The 14,542-nt window shown below is 41.1% G+C and overlaps 1 protein-coding gene across 1 annotated transcript in view; it reads left to right on the forward strand.

The window, feature by feature from the left end:
* Window positions 1-372: 372 nt before the first annotated feature.
* nos1 (nitric oxide synthase 1 (neuronal)) overlaps window positions 373-14,542 on the forward strand; it is a 45,105-nt gene continuing 30,935 nt past the window's right edge. Inside the window, exons 1-3 of the mRNA XM_074638997.1 lie at window positions 373-510; window positions 5,556-6,326; window positions 9,424-9,526. Of these exons, the coding sequence (XP_074495098.1) occupies window positions 5,611-6,326; window positions 9,424-9,526 (819 nt within the window). The 5' untranslated portion in view covers window positions 373-510; window positions 5,556-5,610. The remainder of the gene's footprint in view (window positions 511-5,555; window positions 6,327-9,423; window positions 9,527-14,542) is intronic.

Raw genomic sequence — 14,542 nt, forward strand, 5'->3', positions numbered from 1 at the left:
TTTTCCATTGAGTTTCCATTACAAATCACTGCTCAAATCTTCATCCCCCCTCCACTAATCCGACTTCACTGCAAGTTCAAGAAGATCAAAATCAAAAAGTGCACATGGTGTAGCAGTGGCAAACCTCACCTTTTCTGAAGGCCTACAGTAGTTCTCTAGGAGGAGTGTGCATGTCGTCTGTGTGTGCATGCTGAGTGATGACGATAGACCGGAATAACATACCCGCCCCCAGTTCATTTAAATGCACGCGCACGGCTCTCTCCTCAGCTCGTCACTGTGTCTCCGTCTTTGCTCTGCATTTAAAAGGCGCCCCGGTGCGCGGAAAGGCACAAGCGTGCCTCGTCTCTAGAGAGGCAGAGCGCGACGCTAAGACTTGGAGACGCGTTTTTTTTTTGGTTGTTGTTGGATGAAAGAGTCGTTGCAGAAGCTGCTGAGGAAAAGAGACGCGCAGGAGTTTTAACCCAAGTTCACTGCAGCAGGTCGTTGTGACAGCGACCTTGTTCTCAGGGGGTGAGTTGTTTCCTTTTTAATTCATTATTTTGTTCTTTTTGTTTCTGTGGAAAAATGAGGCTGCATGCGCATTCCCCTGGTGGATGAGGATGGAGAGGAGGATGGATGTTATTGAGGATGGATGGATGGATGGATGGATGGAGCGTTCCTCAACTAATGTGCAATTTGATTTGTTTTGTCACACAAAATTAAGAAGTTTTTTTTAACATTACTGGTGTTGTATTTTTGCAAAAAAAAAAAAAAAAGTGTAGACAGAACTTGTTGCTCTGGGAAATACCCATTAAATTCTCGGTGGGAACATCTTGTGCGTTTTTTTCCCCGATTGAATTGAGATCAATGCTAAAATGAAAGCAAACTATACATTTTAATAATCCTTGCATGATAAGTCCTCATGTGTTTTACATGCAAACATTGTTTATCAATGAGATTTAAATAATACCAATTCATTTTTTTTTTGCATTTTCTGATTGAAAACAGTTTTTTCTATTAGTGGCAACGCGCAGCTCTGTTTGCATGGTGTATTTGGACTTCTCATGCACAACAGAAATTAGAGAGGAAGGAATTTCCAGAAATGCATGATGCAGCTATAGGCTGTAATTTGTTGAAACATATCCTCATAGTTTTGTTTTATCATTGTTTAATGTCGTGATGGGTAATGACGATGACAGACTCATTATGACCCCACCTGTTTGGATAAACCTGTTAGTACAGTGCACACAGAGTGAGGTGTGATAGCTACCAGTAATAGGCTATTCATAGGCTTAATGGAAGGTCATTTTATTAGACGCATATTTATTTAATAAAAATGCACCGTGCCAGCACTATACATAGTGTAACAATAAAGCTGTTAAAACTAGATTTTGACACAGATGGGTCCCTCTGCAAGACATGGTCACAAAATAATGGGACCCAACAACTGCTTGGATTATCAACCAGACATTTGATGTTATGTTCAGATGCTGATTTTGCCTCCATTTGAAGAGAAATGTTTTTAAATGCAAATTAGGCTGCAAGCTCTGTACACAGACACAGATGGTCTCAAACTTTACAATAAGAGGAAATCCTTAGTTACCAGAGAAACAAACCAGGGAATAACTAAGCTAATTAATGAATAGACAAGTAATTTCTGAATGACTGTGGTTAGGGATGACTCACAGATAATGTGTTAATGCTTATTTAATGTCTGCATATTTCTTTATGAAACGTTCATTTAGCTCTGAATCAGGTGCAATATGGTATATCACCAATAATTAACATTTTATTCAATAGATAATCATCCTACCCAAGCCAGACATTGCAGCATTCTCAAAAAAATATATATTTTAATCTTCATATTCAGATCACATTTCCATCACTCACATCCCTTATTGGCAATTTCTGATCTCTGTAGGGTGCAGCTACAAAGGGTGAGGATTAAAGGGGCCGCTTACTTAAGTTATTCCTGAGCCCCAGGACAGTTCAGCCAGTGTTTGTACTAAAGACCTGACCCCTTCAATGTGTGATATATGCAAAAAAAGTGTCAGTTAAATTTGGTTGAACGGTTTTTACAAGACTATTATCTCACTTATTGGGCTTATTAGTTGGTTTTTATTATTGCAATGACTTCACACATTCAAGGGCATCCCCTCTGTTGGAAAGAGTAAAAAAAAAAAAAAAAAACTCAGTGAAATGTTGCAGAGGAGCAGAAATAACAAAAAGTGCAGAGTGAAAATGTGCAGCAGCATTCAGAGAGCTGCTGCTGATGTTGTGGTTGTTGTTGTTGGAGGAGAGCTGACCTTGGTGCTAAATTGTTGCGCCTGCTCTCCTATACTTGGCTGCGCCGCCAGATGTGATCATGCAAAAGACACGTGCGGACATCATTCGTATGCATTAATACAAAAGCAGGTTCAGATGTGTTGCATGCATTTCCTCTGAGTGCACTTAAATATTGTGTTCATTGGAAACATTCCTATCAATCATCAGTGGGGCTGCTCTTATAAGCCATGTGTGTGCTCAATATTACAGGCGATCCATATGTTTCTACACAACACAAGTAAAGTTAGTGGTTTCAAAAGGCTATTATTTCTCAACCAGACACTTCTGTGCAACGTAAAATAGGCTGCAAATTGTGGAAAAATGTTTCACCTCCCCTTCTCTTGGGGATGGAGCAAACCAGAGGTGGAAGAAATACTCAGAAGTACAAGTATAGCAATCATGTAAAAAATACACAGTTATGGTAAAAGTCCTGCACTGAAACCAGCAGAATATAACTAACAGTATCAAAAGATTCATAATGCAGAATGCCCCATATTATGCGATACTATTGGATCATTATCATGGGTGTATGAACATGTTAACCGCTTTATATACTGTTGGGTAGTTTAATCCAGTGATTCTCAAAGTGGGGACTCCCAGGGGAAATAATTTGCTATAAATTATAAAAATTGTGCTGTATCATTAAAAAGTGCATATCTACAGATGAAGACCATTTGCACCAATAAAACAAGCATGTTGTGTCCATTACTCCCGCCCACGTTAGCTTTGGGCCAATCGAAACTCTGATATGATTGTTACACAGAGCGATAAGTTCTTTATTTTAAAGTTGAAGCATTTACTGAAAGTCAGCTTTAGACTGGTAAATTTAAATATCTGGATTTATTAGGACTATGCCATTCTTGATACTGTTCATTTTCTGAAAGTGTTTAAGATCAGTGTAGGGGTTCTACTTAAGTAGGTTTTGGTTATTAGCAAATTAATTAATAAGTAATAATAGAATTATTAATATTAATAAAGATTATCAATAAACATCAATAATAAACGGGGCACCACCCTGGAATCAGGGACCAATGACCAAAATGTTAATATAGTCTCATTATATATGCTAAACTATCAATTTGGAACGTTGATTAATAATTAAATTAATAACTATAACCAAAATAGATAGTAAAGGTTGAAGGATATCGGGGTTCTTGACATAGCAGAGGTTGGCATTATTCACTCTTGTGCAACATTAAACAGACCAGCATGTATATTCCACAAACATTTATTTACAAGATAATAAAGGTTCAAAACACAATATTAATCTAACTAAATAACTAAACTAAACAACCAAACACAGTGTGTGTGTGTGTGTGTGTGTGTGTGTGTGTGTGTGAGAGAGAGAGAGAGGGGGGGGGGGGAACAAGATGGGTTCTTGTCTCAAAATGTCTGTATGGCCTACAAACAAAATGGCGAGCACTGAAAAACTACAAAGATGGCGGAATCAAAGATGGCCATCAGCATGTCACCACATGACCTCTTTGTTCTTCTGAGAAGAAGGACAGAGAGGGGGGGGTGATGTGGGGTTAAGATTATCTGAAGCTGTATGTTTATGTTTAACTAATTCACAGTCTCTGTATGTGATCTTAATGTGTGTTAGATATGCAGTGGGTTAGAAAAGATGGTTAGTTGCATGCAAGACCTTGTCTATGTGAAGCATAACTAAACACATCAGATGTGGCGAAGCCAGTTACCCAAAAATCAAATACAGATAAATCAACACAGTCAAACTAAATGAATAACATTAAACCAAATCAATACAAGTACTTTCTAGAAATCAAAGTTGGACAGTCTTGCTCAGCCCTGTGCGATTGCTAATGCTAAGGCCCAGTACGTTACCAATCCATGGAAGAAAAGGGTTTGTGATTCCATGTGTTGAAGTTGTGGTTCCAAGTCAAAGATGTCGTCTTTGCTGTTAGCTTGGTGCTAACTTCTTTGCTTGATAGCTTGAAGTTAACTGGTGAAAAGGGCAGAGCACTCGCGTCGTCTGCCTTTTGGTTCCTTGGTTGCAATGGCTGTTTCCTAACAGGCCATTGATCAGAACAGAGCTGTTTCTACAGCTTCTGGACTGGAGAGCTTAGATGAAGAGTAGAAAGAGGGCTGTGGGTCACCTCCAGCAGCTGGTCAGCTTGGGTCAGGAGGTGAAGAGCAAAGAGTAGAAAGAGGTTGAAAGAGGAGGAACAAAGAACATTCCTCTGGTTTTGTTCTGTGTGATTTTCACACCTCTGGGTGAAATGTTACTGTAACCAATGAGGACTGAGATGAGTCCTGTGGTCAAGGATCAGGTTACTGAGTTCATGAGGTCACTTGAAACCATCCAGATGCTGGGTCCCGACATCAGGTACTTGAAATGTGGGCTTTAAATGCTGTCAAGTTGAGTCCAAATGCAATTTTGATAAAATCACCCTGTTTAAAGGTATATACATGGTATTAACATTCAATAGCATTGCGTATCCCCCCGCTGTGGGACTAATAAAGGATTATCTCTTCTAATCTTAGCATGATTCAAATTAAAATGTGTTTCTGTTTATCACTATGAAACAGGTCTGAAGTATTCAAGTTGAAAAGTTTAAGAATACAAATAGTTCCTATGGCATCCAAGAGTATACAAATGGTAGTAAGAATATGCTTAATTGGTGTCAAGATTATGAGGGGGTCCTTGGGAAATATTCTCGCCTGTATGGGGCTACAAAAAGTTTGAGAACCACTTGTTTAATCTATAATAATGCATCATATTTAAAATCTGAATCTGCTATAACAGCTGTTAAATAAACATAGCAGAGTTAAAAGTAGAATATTTCTATTATTTGATAGAGGTATATTGTACTCGGTACTTGGGAAAATTCTTTTCACCACTGGAGAGAACAGACCGCAGTGACTCAGTTTTCCAAATGCCGTGAACCTGTTAACATTGTTAGCCTTCTAGTTTGCTGTACAAGCCAATATTTGCCTTTGAAACATTACAGTTTAACACAGTGTTTAGTCACTGTGATGCCAATATTGAGGATCACAGAGGTACGAGCAGGTCTGACCAGTTGGAAAATAGATATTTCATGTCCATGACGATATTTTGCAACCGTAGCTCAACTGCATTTAATCATCTGTGTCATATTACACCCTGCTTGAATGACTCATATACTCTCTTTGACTTATGTCAAATCAACACGCTGTAAACAAATCATGCAGTGAAGGTAATTTCCTCTAAAACTAATAGAACTTCTATTTCCCCTCCTTCTGTTGCTTTTCAGAAACATCCCTGGGGACACACTCAAGCACACACACACACAACCACACGCCGGCACCATGCAGGAGTCAGAGCCCACAGTGTGCCAGCTGCAGCCCAACATCATCTCAGTGCGTCTTTTCAAGAGGAAGGTTGGTGGCCTGGGCTTTCTGGTGAAGCAGAGGGTGTCCAAGCCGCCTGTTATCGTGTCTGATCTGATCCGTGGCGGCGCGGCGGAGGAGTGCGGCCTGGTGCAGGTGGGCGACATCGTCTTGGCTGTCAACAACAAGCCCCTGGTGGACCTGTCCTACGAACGGGCCCTGGAAACGCTGAAGAACGTGTCGCCCGAGAGCCACGCTGTGCTGATCCTCCGTGGGCCCGAGGGCTTCACCACCCACCTGGAGACCACCCTGTCCGGAGACGGCCGCCAACGCACAGTGAGGGTCACGCGTCCTGCCTTCCCGCCCTCAAAGTCCTACGAGAACTGCTCCCCTCTCAGCCCGTTCAGCCCTGGACAGCAGGTCAACAAGGAGCCCCAGCTCAGGGCCATCGAGAATCTCTCCTCCCCGTCCATCACCCAGTCCCTCCTGCAGAAGGGAGGCGTGCAGGGCCAGGACCCCCTGCTGATGAGGGACGGGAGCCGCGCCGCCCTCCTGTGCAACGGGATGGAGGAGAACAACGAGCTGCTGAAGGAGATCGAACCGGTCCTGCGTCTCATCAAGAACAGCAAAAAGGAGATCAATGGAGAAGGCCAGAGGAATGCTGGGAGAAGAGATGCTGAGATTCAAGTGGCCTGGTAATTTGTGACATCATACTACCTTATTGATCCCTCAGTGTCTTTTGTGCTTGTTCCCTCTCCAAAGTGCGAGTCGGAAGTTAGAGCCCAGGTAGAATTAGGATCACAATTTAGGTCAAGGACTCGTCAACAAGGTGGTTATTGGCTGACACAAGAGCCTGCACCTGGTCCTCTGATTGAAAGGAAGTCTCCCCACTCACTTTGCCCTGCAGTCCCTGAATTACCTGACCCAGCTGCGTTGTATTAGCAGCTACAGACAGGCTCTAATTCACCTAATATGACTCAGTGTACAGTGCCAAGTAATTACTGTCTGCACGCTGGTCTTTATAGCAAACCGCAGTGAAGATGAAAGCCCTCTCAACATTCATCTCTCTTTATGCAGGTTCATATAACTTTCTTTAAACAAACAATGTTGGGAGTTTTTCAAATGTTAAACCTGCAGTTGGCAGAATGTTTTTGGCATCATTGGGGAAAAATTCCATAATAACCTTTCAGCATATTGTAATTCAGGTGTTCTGAGAGAAAACTAGACTTCTACACCTCCTCATGGCTCCGTTTTCAGGCTTTAAAAAATCTTTGGCTTTGGCCAATCACAGGTAATTTCAGAGGGAGAGCGTTCCTATTCGCTGTTCATTCAACGGAGGCAGCTGTCAATCACTCGTCACTCATTAATATTCTGTTATAATGCCTATTTCTCACGTAAAATGTTTTCAGAAACATCTTGTAGTGCTCCGGCTGGTGGGCGGTGCTTGGTATTTCCTCAACTGATCTCAATATGGCTGCCGGGTTGCAAACTTTCTCATTTTACAGCTAAACAGTACACTACAAGATATTTCTGAAAAGATTTTACGCGAGAAATAGGCATTACAGTAACAGAATATTGATTCAGAGTTTGCGAGTGATTGACAGCTGCTCAGAGACGGCAGGCTCCAGCTCGCCTCTGATTGGTTGTTTTCCTCTGAACTGTGAAATCTTGCAGTTGCCATTAGGAGCACCAGAGGACACAGATGCACATGATTTTTTTCCGATTATTTGTCGCATGCACTACTGTCGAAATATAGTGACCGTTTTATGAAAATAACTTCCTTTTAAATCATATTTGCTCCATTTCTACCCACTGCTGCTTTAAATGAAACTTCCTCTCTTGGATCAGGTTTTAGGTTGTTAAGCCCCATCTTTGGCCTGCGATTAGTTTTCAGAAAATGAGTGTCCGAATGTTATTGCAATCTGCCTCAATTTGGTGCTACATTTCCCTTATAAATATATCAGGACAGTCAGTTTTCTTTATTAGTATTGGTGTCAATTCCCATATTAATGTGATAAATGTAATAGTAGACCCCAATTAGCATACCGCAACACAAAGCTTGCCCCACACTTGTCATTAGACCATTCGTCATCAGCTTGCAATCGAGCGAACAGTCCCTCTTGGTTGTGGAGGTCAGGTGCGGCATTGTTTCAGTAAGCAAGTCGTTGAGAAGTGTGAAATTGGCAGCAATCCTGCATGTTCAACATGTCTCCTTTTCAACGTTTAATGAGGAAGACGGACAAATGTTGATTTCTTTTAGATCGTTTTAAGTTCTCATTGTGGACCAGCTTTTCATGAGGCGTCGCAGTCGGAGCCAATACTCCATCCCCGGCTCTAAACGGTCTGCACAGTGTACTGTTGATATTGGCGTCTCAGTTATCTGCTATTGTACTCCCACGGCCAATTGAAATCAAATTGAGGCTTCAGTCTCTTTGAATCAATATGTCATACTTGACCAGTCCATGCACATCCTCCTGTCTTTCATAAATGCATTTATTGAATTCTAGTAGGACGTTTGCTCAGAGAAGCATGTCTCACTAAAATGTCTTTTCTCAATGGAGTTTAAGCCAATATATTTAAAAGAAAAAAAAAAAACATGTTGACATTTAGTCAGCACCAGGACGGAGCTAATTGAATTTCATCCTCTTTCATAACCTTGGAAGAAGACTTTATGAAAATTAAGAGCTCATGAGAAAGGTTATTGTGAAAAAGAATAGCCAATAATGTCTGTTTCTTCCGGGGCACATTTATGAAATAACATCTTTCAAATTATCTCTTGATGACTATTTGCACTGGAATCGAATGGCACATTATGACTGAGAGCTTGTTTTCAGAAGCAGAAGCAGTTACAATTTCACAAGTCAGCGTGAGGCTGACGACGCTCTACACGTCAGAGCTGATGACAAAACGACACACGCGACTCCTCTCGATGTTTCTGCACGTCTGAGCTCCGCCCCTGAATTGTGGGGATAAATATGCTCATGCAAATTGTGGCAATAGAGAGATGCAGTGTGACAGGGGGTGTGAAAGGGAGAAGAGATGCCTGTGAGGATTAACAATTAGCATGGGCACATGCTCATGAGAAAGATTCAGGGGGGAGGAGTGGGAAAGACAGTAGACAGAGATATGTGTGTAGGCGTTTTAGATTGGACGAATACAAACTTGAAATCACACGCTGATTTTGCCATAATTATTCATTCGGCAGTACAGTGATCTCCCATCCCCCCCCTTCTCCTTTAGCCTCTTAGGATCATACCGTCACAGCTCAGAGTCAGATCTCTCTCTGTTCATATCCTTTGAGGGCTGAGTGGCAGCTGTTTGTATAGTAAACACCTTTTGCAATTAACTTTTAAATCCCTGTCTTCCCTGTGTCACTCACAAGGGGTTTTGTATTCTTTGGAGTTTTTGTGGCTTACACACCCACTTCTTATCAGAATGAATTTGAAGCAGAGCTCTGGTGAGAAATTGCAGAGGCTGACCTGCACGTAGGAGCAAGCTGTCCCACTGCAGCACCGCAACAGGTGCAAATAGGAGAGCCAGCCAAGCTCCGTCTACACTCCCACGAAGGCCCGAACACAGAAAACACCCATGTGGGTGTGCAGACCCTTTAGAAATTGTGCAGGGATTCCTGATTTAATAGCTTTTTTGGAGAGTGTACAAATCCGTGGTTTATTTATTTGTAAAAAACAAAGAAAGGCAGGCTTGTTCGCTGCCTGTGTGTGCGTGGTTTGGCTGGGATTTTAACATGAAAAGAAAGAGCAGATGTGTCTGAAAATTGTGTTTGACCTCTAGGGACCACGGCGTGGGAAATGGCACGTCTCCCCAGCTGGCGTCAGATAATAACAGAGTGCTGGAAAACATGCCTGTGGTGCTCCACAACGCTGATGCCGACAAGGTAAAGTGAAACAAATGTTTGACTATTTGGAGTAAAAGAGATCATGTGTAAGCATAGGTTTGTGCGACTCTACTCTCTTAGATCAATAACTCTGTGTCCTTGTGTCTTTGTGTGCATGTGTTTGCAAGTGTTCCTGAGCAGGCAGGCCTCCTAAGTGAATATCTGCAGCTGTGTAATGCATGTGTATCCATGTCTGCCTTTGCCTTTTTTAGCCTCGTACAATAATCCACACTATTGGCACTTTCCATGTTTTCGGAAACTGAGCACGCACATCTGTGTTGCTTCTTTGCACATAGTAGTAAAGCCTTTGCTTAAGATCCCATCACCTAGGCATTAGATCCTTCCGGCGGGGAAAGCTGGTGCAGCATTAAATCCAGCTTATGCCTTCCACACAGAAGGGTCTGGTCACAGGTCTGAGTGTCTGTGACAGGGATAGTGTTGTAATCTGCACATGGTCCACGCTAATATCCACCCACTTGTGTTGTGACGTCGCTCGAGTCCCCCGTCAATGGGACCGGATGGGGCGAGATGATTCCAGGAGGCGTAATGAATACGTGCAGCTGCTGATCCGTCTTCTCTCCATCAAGTGTGGCCCCTGTAGAAATGATCCACACCCTCAGACCTGCAGAGAAGAGAGTGTTAATGTGCATGAGAATATTTGTTGTGTTGGAGAGAGGGGAGTGGAGGGGGAGTGTGGGCGATGCATTGTTGATGGCGGTAAGAGAGGATATGTATGTGGTAAGAAGCCATATCTCTTTCCCTGGTAGTGTTTGCTCAGACTGTGCTTTTAGAAAAGACTGTTTGGGTGTGTGTGTGTGTGTGTGTCCAGTATATGCATGTGTACTGACTCATGCAGCAAGAAGTTCCCCTGCAGGCGTTTCGCTAGACTTTGATGGCTCATCGCTAAGTGTTTAATTCGATAGACTCAAGTCAGACACTAAATGGTTTCAGAAAGTCAAATTCGTGTACGATTAAATACATGGATTTCAAGTGACACGTTGATGGCCTGCAAATTAGTTTTCTCACTTTGGTGACGGATTGTCCATGTGCCTTCAGCTTCCACTACTGCCTAATTTAAGGTTTAATAAGCCTGTTGCAAAGGAAAGGTGGCAGAATATGCTGTCAAATCCCACCAGCTAGTGAGTTCTGGAGACACCACCTTTTGATGATCCATTGAAAGCAGAGAATATGCCTCTGTGCCTCTTTTTTTTTATATACGCAATGGCTTAATCACCACTGAATAATGTGCCAATTGTCAAACCATAAACGTACATGACTAAAAACCATAAAAATATTTAACGAGTAGCATCTCTTTCCATTTCTCAGGCTGTCAGTCTCACTTTCTTCTTTTTCTCTTTTTCCTATATACCCCCCTGTCTGGCGCTCATTATCTCCATTTCCCATCAGAAGTTTTAATTGAAGGGTGAATGAGGAACTTTTACTGCATAACCGCATTTACCAGAAAGACTTTGGTCATTACGCCCCGTTATGAAATTATCTTCATCAGATTAGCTTCAATTATCTTCATTTCTAGCTCCATGGATGCTCCCTTCTGTTACATCCACACCTTATTCTTGACATTGAGGCGGTGATTGACGTATGATGGGATTTTGCATACACGCGCTTGCAAGTGTATGTGTGGTCCAGCAACATCCTCCAATATGGACTACATGGGGGAGAACAGGCTGGACTTACTTTATGTGCATTAGCAAACAAAGAAATAAAGAATAATTATCTGTTTAATGTCCCAATTTTGGATATAAGCTACTATGAAAAATTAGATCGGATCAGAATTACGTTATTTGTCTCAAAGGGAAATTGGGACTTTACAGTTGCTCTTATAGTTATAAAAGCATAAAGAAATGTAAGAAAATAGAAACAAAGTAGTATGTAACATATAAATGATGTACATAATATTACAATATGTAACACACAATATATGTAGAGAAATATAAATAGCCTAATAATAAAAGACATAGAATAGACCTATATAACCACAGTGTAAATAACAAGTAAATACAAAATACTGAGAAGTGGGATATTAAACATCTAATATATCCCAAATAAATAATCTACAGAAAGGTCTATGACTTTAAATCCAACCATGTAAATGCAAAAACACCGGTTTTGTGTCGAATACTGTTTCCCCGTCGATATGTTTCCCCCTTCCTAAACCTGAGCCAACCCCCTAACCACCGAGAGAAGTATACAATCTTCAAATGAATTACTTAAGGGCCACATGAATAATGGAGAGAATTTAATTATAAGTAGTATTATTGTTATTTTATTTTATTTGAGTTATTATTATTATTATTATTATTATTATTATTATTATTATTATTATTATTATTAATATTATTATTATTCATTTTTAAATTAAATTAAATTTCAATTTCAATTTTATTTATTTCCTGCCAATCTACTGCTCCACACTCCAGTCCAGTAGGTGACGGTAATGCACCTATAAGCTGGTTTGCCAACCACCAATAAACACCAAAGAAGAAGAAGAAGAAGAACCACCACCGAGAGGAACGCTTAACCATACCTGACGGGGTAACAGATTGTAGGTTTCCTGTACTCTATAATTTGGAGATTTTAACGATGGAAAGAGCAAATAAACACACAGTTTAAATCCATTCCATACACTTTTGCTCTGTGTTTTTTGATTTTGGAAAGGCCAACAAAAGCCTCAAAACTCTTTAAATGTCAAGTATTCCCACTTTAGTTCCCTCTAATTACCTTATCTGTAGTTACAGATGTTTTTTTTACTTCTCACTTTAGCTTGCCAGTTGAGGTCATGCCAATGCTTTGTCACACCCAAGAAATAACAACACCATTCAATAAATTTTCCTGTTATTGGACTCTGGCTTCCCACAGTATTAGTCACAGAATGTGCAATCTTATTTTTATTAAACAATCACCAGACTTAGCGTCTCAGTACTTTTCACATCAAATTACCTTCGAAATGGAAAATGGAGTGTAATCATGCTGGGTTATATCTTACCATTATTTCTCTATATTTTCCCATATACTATTAGTCATACAAGTTAAACATAGTTGGGGTAAGTTTTTCCCACACTATCTGACATTTTTATTTATTTGAGTGTCTGAATTTGGAGTGTGTAAGTCTACCCATTATATGTTTTGGACTGAAAATGCCATAGCCATGGATGTATAAAGAGATGTCTGTAAATAAGAGGATATTTTTATTTTTTTTGTAGGTAAATCAACTTCCCAGTACAAACACTTAGATAGCCCTCATTTAAATCATTATCTCCTAAAAGTTGTAAAGTTCACTAGTAGCCAATAGTCGGCATAATGAAGGTACATCAGACTCACAGGACTGCACCGCCCTGCATGCTTATGTGACATATCCGGTTCTGCCGGCTTCCTGCTAGCTGTGCGGCACCGCCCTGCATGCTTATGTGACATATCCGGTTCTGCCGGCTTCCTGCTAGCTGTGCGGCTGTAATAATTGATATATTGGCTGTAATTCATCACTTTTATTATCTTATAATACACCCATGGGCTGTATGCTGTAAGCCTGTACCGTGGTGGATGTATTAACGTCTCTGTTCCCAAACAACTGGCTATCGGCCAGTAGCTAGCAGTGCGAGTAGCATGACATAAACATAATTTAATGTAGCTGTAGGCTATTTACTAGCACACAAGGCAAAGCACATGACACAACCTCTTATACATCCATGGTCTGTGGTCTATTGTACATTGATTTTGGAGGTCTTTGACGTGAAAAAGTTTGCGATTGCTCTCAAAATTTATGTGCTGGATTTTTCTAACTTCCATTTATGTCCATTGCTCACTTAATGCTCCTCTGGGAAGCAGCCGGGCAAAATAGTTTAATAAATACGTTGTAATGGAACGAACAATTGACTTTCATTTCTTAGCAATATACGTTCTTTGGGCATGTACATTTCTCTCTGCTAACAATCCAACGATTCAATGTTTTGCATTTTACAAATGCGAAAATTACCATTGAGCAACTCTACAGCAGTCAGTGATAACATAAAATAATGATTAGTAGGTGTCCAAAATCTCAATTTACTGCTGATTATTGAGTAAACCATTGAGTGTCTACAGGGAGTAGTGAATGAGGGAGTGATATTGGACATGGCCCTCGACAGACTAGCCGTGCCTAACTGCGTTGGTTAAGCTATGATTGGACAATCTGTGTTCAGGGGAGGGGTTTAGCAAGAGGTCAATTGGACAATCATCATTCAATAACTGACCTCGCTCCCAAGTGCATTTTTTCAGGGGCAAAAACGATCTTCATCCCTCCAGGGGGACTCTGACATTTAAAATTTACATCAGTACACATATATAAATAAAGAAAAAGGTAAACTGACATTTACAGGTTGTTCATAAGCAGGCTTCTCTGAAACCCGCATGTGGCATTCATAGGAAAGTGACTTTCTTAAATGTAAATGCCAGAGTGAAGCTTCTGGTCAGTGAGCGACAAGCCTGCATTCATATTCAAACACACAACTGCTCTGCTTTTTCTGTCAACAACCTTTAATTCTCTGCATCTGATTTCCTCTGCCTGTTTGACTGAGAGCTCTTTCCGGTACAGTGATCTTTCTTCCTGTCCACAACCTCAGTGATAATGTGTCATATCTGAGCCGCACAGTGGGGGTTACTGCTGTTGGAGCATGAACACACAGGAACTAAGCTCTGCACTCTGTGTGTGCAAAATCAAATTCAATTCAATCCACATCATTCCTCTCTGCTGTTTGAGAGGATGCAAAATGACAATGAGACCCAACTGGCGTGACTCTGTTGGTATTCGTCTCCCCGGCGAGCATGATGATTGTGGCGCTGTTGTTCAGGAGATGCTCCACTGTGCGATTAACAATGCCGTGGGAGATGATGAAAGAGCTTCCAAGGTGTGGGATTGATTACTTTGATCTTTGGCAATCACTCGGTGCCTTTCTCTAGGAACGCTTACAGTTGGCTTTGGGGTTAAATTGCAGGCATTCACAAGTCAATAGCTACAGTATT

Source organism: Sebastes fasciatus, chromosome 6 (genome assembly GCF_043250625.1).
Source record: "Sebastes fasciatus isolate fSebFas1 chromosome 6, fSebFas1.pri, whole genome shotgun sequence".
NCBI lineage: Eukaryota > Metazoa > Chordata > Actinopteri > Perciformes > Sebastidae > Sebastes > Sebastes fasciatus.